Genomic DNA, 9,375 nt, shown 5'->3' with positions numbered 1-9,375 from the left:
CATTCCTGAGGGCTAGAAGAGTACCCTGTATATGCAGATTCCCAGGTACAGACTGGAAGAGCAGAGAGAATCATGGCCAGTGAAAGAAAACAGCTGAGAGGAGGCGGGAACAGGGAAAGGGACAAGAAAGATCTATGTGTCCTGAGGCAGAATAGTGGTGCTCTCTGGAAAAAGAGTGGAAGGTCAGAACAGTAACTGGTGAGGTTGGGAGAAAGGGAAGAAAACATGAGGGTGTGAAGGCAGAAATAGGAATAGAGAAGGTGAAGTCACACTGATTATTCTCCACTGTTTGGTAATGTTTAGAAATCATACCAAATATTTCATATCATGTTTGTAAAAATAGCTACCTTCTCTTGTTATTCTAAGCCTACACTCCACAATATATGAAATTACTTCAACAAATATGGCTACACTTTCAAATAACAAAAAGGCAAGAAATAGTATTGCTCACCGAAATATTTCTCGGTGGGTTTTTATGTTCCAATCATAACCGCCTTTACTGACGAGTTCAAAAAATTCCGTTCTTCTCCTGCAACAAAATAGATTATCAGAGAAGGAAACAAGACATTTCCAGGGCAGCACTGCAGTAGAAAAACAGCTCTCTCTATGATATGGAATTACTGCACCACATGTACTAATGTTAAATTCCTTACACTGACAGTCCATTTAAGTGAAACACACTAATTTCTGAACATGTTCTATAAATGTCTTATCAATGTCAGAGTTTCCTAGTAAAAGCAATATTGTATTTATGGTCACCACAGATAAGGAAATTAATGGCACTGAAATGTTCAGACTTCCATGGAAGCATGAAATGTTCACCTACAGCGGTGGACAGACAGACAATAGAAACACCCATGAAATATACACACACTTCTTTTTCACTTGCCCTTGCAAAATGATTTTACTTCTATGTCCTGAAGGGTTTTTCAGAGATGTGCAATTCCTGTTATTTCCAGCACACTAAAAAGAACAGAGAGATGCAGGAGCTGCAGCTGTCTCCAGTTCATAGTTCTTATTGACTAGAAACTAGGTCTCTCTGCTTGGTCCCATGCTTTGTCTTCTGGAAAACCTTCCTTGTGTCCTCAAAGATGGACAAAACATGAGATGGTCAGATCGGTGTATGTAATAGATCCTGCCCAAGATAGCAGAAGTTGAGGTACAAAAACTTGCCCACAGTGACACAACATGAGCATCGAAGCTGGAGAGTCAATACCTATGTTCTGAGTGACAGTCCAGTGACCCATCTCATATGAGACTGTGCTGTGTCTCTGTCAAGTGGAAATGTAGTTGGACTCCTCAACAGGAAAGAGTTTTCAAAGTCTTCTATTTTCTACATTTACACAACTAGACCGAAACTTTGAACACTGATTATTGAAACCACAGTCAAATGCAGCCAGTACAGGTTTGGCACACAAGGACATGCACACCTCCAGAAATATTGCCCTTGATCAATGGACAGAACATTATGTGGAGCATGTTGCATTATTCTGGTCCCTGACTGTCATGGTTCTATGACCAGTCCTGCTCAAGATATTCATTACAGCAGGCAGAATTTTTTTCATAGACTAAAGTTTAGAACTTACTTATAATAAAGCCACTCACTAAAATCCTTTCTTAAGAATACTTCCCTGAGAACAGACTTGGATGAAACAGAGTATCAGTGTGTCTGTTTAGAAATAGCCCTTGGCAGAGGAACTAAGTACTGAGAAAACCAGACAAAGAATCATAGAATCATAGAATCATAGAATTTGAGGGTTAGAATGGACCTTAAAGATCATCTAGTCTCAACCCTCTCTGCCATGGGCAGGGACACCTCCTCACTAGATCAGGTTGCTCAAGGCCTCATCCAGCCTGGTCTTGAACACTGCCAGGGTTGGGGCAGCCACCATGTCCCTGGGCAACCTGTTCCAATGTCTCATCACCCTTACAGTAAAAACCTTTTTTCTAACATCTAACCTAAACTTCCCCTTCTTCAATTTGAATCCATTGCCCCTTGTCCTCTCATTGCAGTTCCTAACAAAGAGTCCCACTATAGCTTCCTTGTAGGCCCTTCAGATACTGAAAAGTTGCTATGAGGTCTTCTCCAGGCTGAACAGCCCCAACTTCCTCAGCCTGTCTTCATAGGGGAGGTGCTCTAGTCCTCTTATAAACTTCATCCCTCTCCTCTGGACTTGCTCCAACAGTTCCATGTCCTTCTTATCTTGAGGACACCAGAACTGCACACAGTATTCCAGGCGGGGTCTCACAGGAGCAGAGTAGAGGGGAAGAATCACCTCTTTTGACCTGCTGGCCACACTCCTTTGGATGCAGCCCAGGATTCAATTGGCTTTCTGGGCTGCTAGCACACATTGATGGCTCATGGTGAGCTTCTCATCCACTGTCACTCCCAAGTCTTTCTCCTCACTGCTGGTTTCAATTCCTTCTCCACCCAACCTGTAGCTGTGCCTGGGATTGCTATGGCCCAGAAGTAGGACCTTGCACTTCATTTTGTTAAGCTTCATGACGTTTGCATTGGCACATCCTCCCAGTCTCCACTTTTGCCCGTTTTGGTCTGGTCAGGGAGGCTGGAGCACTTGGAGTTGAAGACTAAGTCATTAAGAACCTCAACCTTTTCTATATCCAGGGTAGCCAGTTGTCCCATTTGCTTCTGGAGAGAGCCCACATTATCCCTAGCCTTCCTTCTACGCACAGCATACCTGTAGAAGCCTTTCTTGTTATCCTTAATGTCCCTGGATAGCCTCAATTCCAACTGTGCCTTAGCTTTCCTGTCTGTGTCTCTGGCTTCTTTTACAGCTTCTCTGTATTTTTCCCAGTCCATTTGTCCTCCCTTCCACCTCCTAAAGACCTCTTTGTTTTCCTTGAGTTTCCTCAGCACTTCATTATTTATCCATGGAGGCCTCCTGGAATTTTTGCCCGATTTCCTCCGTGTCTGGATGCATTGGTCCTGAGCTTGGAGTAGTTGATCCTTGAATATCAGCCAGCAGTCTTGGGCCCCTCTGCCTTCCAGGACTTCATCCCCAGGGAAAGCAAATATTGCAGCTTCCTAATTAGTATTTTTACAATTAAAAGTTAAAGATACAATGTTGAGATAGATAGTTGAACAATTTCAGGGTAAAGACTTGGTTTGGTATCATCTATCAGTACATAGGTGGGGAAGAATCCAGGTATACCACCCTAAGAAAAACATTACTAAATGATACCCAGCACTGTATGGGACAGGATGCTAATGGACATAAAACAAAAATTCCTAAGCATGAATTATTATCAAGACTGGGAAGGTAGTGCAGTGAGACTGCACATCTGACAGCACTTCTCCCTGTAAGTCAGTCACAGGCAAGTGCCAGACAGGGGGATATGAAAAGTGCAGTGTGACAGTGATACCATGACTCCTCTGACTACATGCAGCCTCCCACACATTCTCACTGGGAAGAGTGGTAATAATTAACAGTATTTGAAAAACATGAAGTAGCATCAACTTGAAATCTGCTTAGAGATTTGATTTGCAAACAAGGTAAAGGAAGAAAACTGCATGAGAGAGATCCTAAGTTTTTAAGACCTGTTGTCATAATGTGATGCCTAATTTGTCTTCAAAGCAGCAAAGTGTATGTTTTTGTTACCTCTGCAATTGGGTCTGCACCTGAATACAATATTTCTTAGCATACATGTTTAGGAAACACTGAAATGGTGGCAAAGGATTCTTGAATGCCAGTGATTTTCTACGTGCCTGAAGAAATGATCACAGAAGGGACAGAAGAATTATGGGACTGAGCTGTAACTGATTCCTGGGATTGCTTTGAAGTGTAAGTCTAGGATTTCACTTGCTTTTGGTTGATACAGACAGGTTACACATTGAAGCAAAACTTACTTGTACACTTGAGATGTTTCTATTAGCTGAAGATATACTAAGTATTAGACTAAAACTCTTCAACCATAGCTAAACACTAATTTCTCATATTATATAACCTTATTGGTATTTAATAGGTCATTAGAGTAAGTTCTCTGAATTTTCATTTGTCAAATACAAGAAATGCCAATACTTACTCAAAATACAGAGTGAGGTCTGTTGCCAATATTGATTGCTTTAGAAGCTGCATAAGGTCACTATAGTCCTTAGAGGACAAGTTAGCAAAGATGTTGTGACCCTATAATGAAAGAGATAAAAGAGGTAAAGGGATAACAATCAATACAGGTTTTTAAAAGGTTTTTTTAATGTTTTAGTCTCCTGTTTCCCTGTAAGAGCGGCCTTTTCTGATTCATGGCAAAACTACAATGTTAATGTTAATACTGTTGAGATTACATTGAGGTGGAAGAGCTGATATTGCAATCAAGAACCTGGTATGTTTTTCTAAACTCTACTGAAATTATAGCCTCTTGAGTAAAGATTTACTCTTTGCTCTGACCCTGCACAGGCTCAGTTTATGGGCAAAAACTATGGATACATTTCAATCTTTCCTCTTATTAAATGTTTTGGGGAGCTGTGCACTGGAGCTTTTGAGTTGTGCTCCTAATAGATTTATCTGTGCTGCTGCTTGCAGGCACACAAACTGCTGTTAGAGCAGTCAAGGACACTAAATCAGATTTTCATTCAAAACAGCCCATTTGCTCACTCTGCCCATTACTGTGTTGTCTTACAGTGTACACAAGCATTGCCTATGTAGGCTAAAGAACCACAACTGTATGTGCAGTTTAAACACCCTTTTGTGGGTACAGTTGGCTGCTTTGTAATGGATTGTGGATTAAGGATTTGAAAGGTGCTCTATGTCCAGAATGAAAGGAAACAAGTTATTTCCTATGGCTACTTGAGAGCAGGAAGGTCCTTTTACCACTGCGTTTCTGAAGAGGGACATAATTTCTCAGTGAAATCCTAGAGAAAATAAGCTTAAAGAAAAAAAATAATGGAAAATTCTAAATGTAAGCTTAAGAAGTGGCCTTTGGGACAACAGTCACATATAACTATATTAACATAAATAAAAGTATTACAAGGCTTTTTTTTTTTCTAATCATCTATAGAAGTAGATAAATTCTTGCTAAACAGAGTCTCATTTTGGTGGTATTTAGCCCTATAGTGCCCACATTCAGTATGCACTGCCATCTACTGCTTAGGAAGATTAAAATGCCCTTAAACCCAAGAATTTTCCAGCAACAGGATTGCTATAACCATGATGATATGAGGACATATATGGAATAAGGTCTGGAGGTAGAGATGGTATTTTTTTCATAGAGCAGCTCATTGCTGGACTAAAAAACCAATTTGCCCTGTGTAAAATTGTTTCTTTTCAGCTAAATATTGAGAAGGCTTTGATAATCTAAAGCTTATTTATGAAAAAACACATTTAAACCCAAAGTACTCAGAAGAAAATAAAGCAAAATGGATCAGGAAAACAGGAGTAATTTACCAAGTTGTCTGGTATTCTCTAGTATCTATTGCCTTTCTGACCTGTTTCATGATGTATAAAACCATGTCACTGCAAGGCCCGAGATCACTTACACTGAGGTTAGCATGTCAAGAGTAAAGGACAAATAGCTCCTTTGTCCAACATGATAAAAATCTGAAGAAATAATACAACATACTGTGTTTCCTTCTAGATAGCAAAGACAGACTAGAATATTTCAGTTTATTTGAGAGAGACCAACTGCTCAGCTGGCAAAAGACAGTGTATCTTGAGGTAGATTGGAGGATCCTAATCTGCATTTGTTCCAAACTTAGTAGTGTTGTGTTCCATTAGAAAAGAGTATCTATTGGGCAAAAATCCTGTAGGATTAATTTTCTGGTCTATAAATGAGGACTGGGAGAAGCAGCTGCCTGAATGATCAAAGGGGAGGACTTGTATTTTAAGCAATATTTTACATCTCTGAAAGAAGCTGGAGTAGATTCCAAAGAATTGTTTTTTTCATAAATATCTTGATTTGTTAAGCTGGAAAAAATAAAGAAAAGCATATAGACTTGCATGATCTATAAACTTTTGCAGAGATGTCCATGTCTTGAGCCTGAGACATTCAAGTATGATTAAGATTTCAGGAAGTAGAGAACTCTCTAGCTTGAAAAGAAATAAGGAAAATAGAAACAAGGAAAAGAGAAACAAGAAAAAAGGAAGAGGCAGAAAAGCTTGATCCAGAGGCTGGTTTAGGGAACAAAATCCAGTGTCAGTTTCACTGGTTTAGGGAAAACCCACAACTAGAAAACCTTTCCTTTTTCCTACTCTGTTTAACATTCCAGTCTGTTTAACATTCAAATGCTGCTGTTTCTTATGCCTTTCTCTAGTATAAGGAGCCATTTAATTCCTAGTATCACCTTTTGGATAAGCTAGGCTAGGCGAAACAGATTGAGCTGTTTAAATCTCATGATGGTACTCTCCTTTTCTATGTTTACTTTGAAAATATGATGTCAAGAAACTGAACACTAAAGCAACAGTCCCATGACAGATCTCTGTGGCAGTGTACACAGAGGTAAAGTCATCACCCTGTTCCCATTTGTCTGTGATCACGGGACAGTCCCAGATGCTCTTCAGAAGTTACTGCAGATCAGCATGAACAACAATTTTGGTTTTTATCTACTGAATGCATTTTGTAACAACCTATCTGTGTAAATTAAGAACATACACCCATTGTTTTGTAAGGACTGCATGTCCATCCTTCTACTTTTCTCACTTCCTATGTCTCTGGGGTAGTGCATGCTATAGAGTGTTACATGCAAGATATTCTGGGCAAGAACTGTATCTTCATATGTCTCTGCAAATCAATTAATGTGCTTTGGACAAGTGTGATATTACTGATATGAATTTGAAAAAATAATTTATTAAAAGGATTAAAAACTATCATAAAATACTGATTACAGAAAGACTGTCAAAGAAATTAAATTGGTGCAGTAAAGGACGACTGTGATACTCTGAATATGACACCTGTGGGGAAAGGTAAGAGCTTGTTTTGCCTGCCTATAAACCACTGAGCTTTTCTCAGACTTCTTACATATATCCTGCTCAGTGATTAGGATATGTTCTCTCTGCCCCTTGCTGATTGAGACAAATATAATCTCTGGGCTCCATGATCAGCATTTGTAGTTGTTTAATTTTGTGCTAGTTGTGACCTTTGTGATAACCAATAAATAATTCCTCAAGGAGAGGGCATTAAAAATGTACTGTCTGTGGTATTTCCTTTCTCCAGCTGAAACTGCCCAACAGCTTACAGTGAGATTAATAGTAATGTTTTTGTACCTCACTTTGGAGAATCATGACAGCATGATTGAAATGGTGGTGCTCCAAGGTAGCAGAGGTGCCGTAGAGCTGAGCTAAGGCTGATCCACTCCTGAAACAGAACATGGGGAGTCAACAAATACTGCTTGTCTGCTTACAAAGCAGGTTTCAGAGACAATTTAGAAACGAAAGCATGGAGCCATCTCCATTTCAGCAACCACACTTAAGACAGGTGACAAGATCAAAACACTAATTAAAAGCCAGATACAGAGTATTCATGTTCCAGACTTGGCTAAATATCGTCAGCTGACTAAAGATTTCCCTGGAACTACAAGAAATGTTGTAATTCTGCTTTCAAACAGCCTCAGCAACTGCACAGGCACATGGTAATGTCCTTGAGCTAGGATGGGCTGTGCCACTACTACCTTTTAATTCTTAATAGACATAAACACAATGGCTTACAATGGGCAATTATGGGCTCTGAAGATATAACCCCAAAACACAACAACAAAAAAACCAATTGCAAATGCAGTGAGGTTCTGTCTGTCTGTAAAATTATGCACCTAAAAAATACTACGGTAAACAGAAAGCTACAAGTGAGAGCAGTGAATATAAAAGTTTAACATCCCTTTAGAATGTATTTTCTTATCATGTTCATTGTCTAAACCAAAATCAAATTCAAAATGCACAGAGCAGGTGGTTTTTCTAAGTTTAAAATACAGAACACAATTCTAAAATTGGGAATTGCTGGGAGGAGCAGAGAATGGAATTGGATTGTCAGAACAGCCACTGCTCACCATCACTTCTGGGACTCAGCCTAATGCAACAAGATGGGTTTTCTTTCCAAAGAAATGAGAATAAGAAATTATGCTAGAGATAGAAGGAGTCTCCTAGGAGCATATACTATAAAACTGCACCATACTGATATTTAATTATCAGAAGCAGCTATGTTAGAGGGAAGGATGTCCAGGAAACATCGTCCCTAGAGAACATGGTGTTGAGATATATAACAGAGCCATTTCAGACAACTGTGATATTGCCTCCATCATATACCTCTTGAACTTTCATCATACAGAGCAGCAGTATTGAACACTGAAGATAAAATAGGAAAATGTGACGCTTCAATTTATGTTAGGTTACAGGAATAAATCATAGCTGCTGTTATGAAAACTACAGCTTCTGTTTTCAGGGATGTTTTATACATGTGTGGTAATGTTTGTCTTTCATTAAATGTCTTCAGCACTTTCTTTATGGAGTCATAAAATGGTAGCCTCCTCTTTGTGCTCTGTTGTCAAACAAGAAGTATAAGTGATAGTAGTCTAGTGCTGAAACCCTATACCTTTAACTCCGTGCAAGAGATACTGTCGTGTAATGTTACAGCAGGGAAGTGGTTAACTTAATCAGAGCCTAAAATGGCCAGGATGTAAATCTTAGGTCTCCTTTTTGTAAATTAGGAATATAAACATCAATCAGCTGAGCTTTCTTCCCATTTGTCTAGTCTACTTTGATTCTCTTCAAGACTCAGCTGCGAAAAAAGGCATCTAGCAGTGCTTGGTAACCTTTGCACCACGAGCTCTGTCTTTTGAGCACTGCAATTGATTTTCCTTGCTATGGTGATTGAAAATCCAGACAGTGTCATTGTTTCATTGAGACTGTACAGTAACACCAATACTTTAGGAAATGGCAGCTTAGTGAGCCTCAGAAACATCAGTTTGAGTGATGCTCATGGAGGCAACTTGCCCCCAGAAATGCAGTAGCCCATGCATTGCAGCAGAGTATTTACACAAAAGGTAAGACAAAATAGGCTAATACAGCATCACCCTGTCTTTCAAAAATCTTTGGACAAGCATTTTACCACTCCCCCATCACACTGGAGGATTAGCAGTAATGCAGAACAGAAAAAGCTGCAAATGCCGGCTGGGATCTGCAGGACAAGACAGACTCAGGTTCTCATATTCTGACTGTAGAGGACCTGAGTAATGAAGAAAACAACATGGGATTTGGAGCAGTCTCTGTGTCTGACAGCTTTATTTCACAGCTTGGACAGGATGTTGCCAGAGGACATTTTCTACTGTCCCTCCTGTTTTCAGGGAACACAGAATTTGGAAAAAATTTGACCTTGGTCAAAGGAGCCCTCTTACCACCACAGTAAGAAGTAGCACCCTCAAACCTTCCACAAACC

The 9,375-nt window shown here is 39.7% G+C and overlaps 1 protein-coding gene across 1 annotated transcript in view; it reads right to left on the bottom strand.

Annotated features, from left to right (window-relative positions):
* Nucleotides 1-9,375, bottom strand: part of PDE11A (phosphodiesterase 11A) — a 75,754-nt gene that overhangs the window by 21,619 nt on the left and 44,760 nt on the right. Inside the window, exons 12-14 of the mRNA XM_009075611.1 lie at nt 7,215-7,305; nt 4,045-4,145; nt 452-529 (exon numbers count right to left, since the gene is read on the bottom strand). Of these exons, the coding sequence (XP_009073859.1) occupies nt 452-529; nt 4,045-4,145; nt 7,215-7,305 (270 nt within the window). The remainder of the gene's footprint in view (nt 1-451; nt 530-4,044; nt 4,146-7,214; nt 7,306-9,375) is intronic.

The sequence above is a fragment of the Acanthisitta chloris genome, unplaced genomic scaffold, assembly GCF_000695815.1.
Source record: "Acanthisitta chloris isolate BGI_N310 unplaced genomic scaffold, ASM69581v1 scaffold2465, whole genome shotgun sequence".
Classification (NCBI taxonomy): domain Eukaryota; kingdom Metazoa; phylum Chordata; class Aves; order Passeriformes; family Acanthisittidae; genus Acanthisitta; species Acanthisitta chloris.
This window is presented reverse-complemented; position numbering and strand designations above follow the sequence as displayed.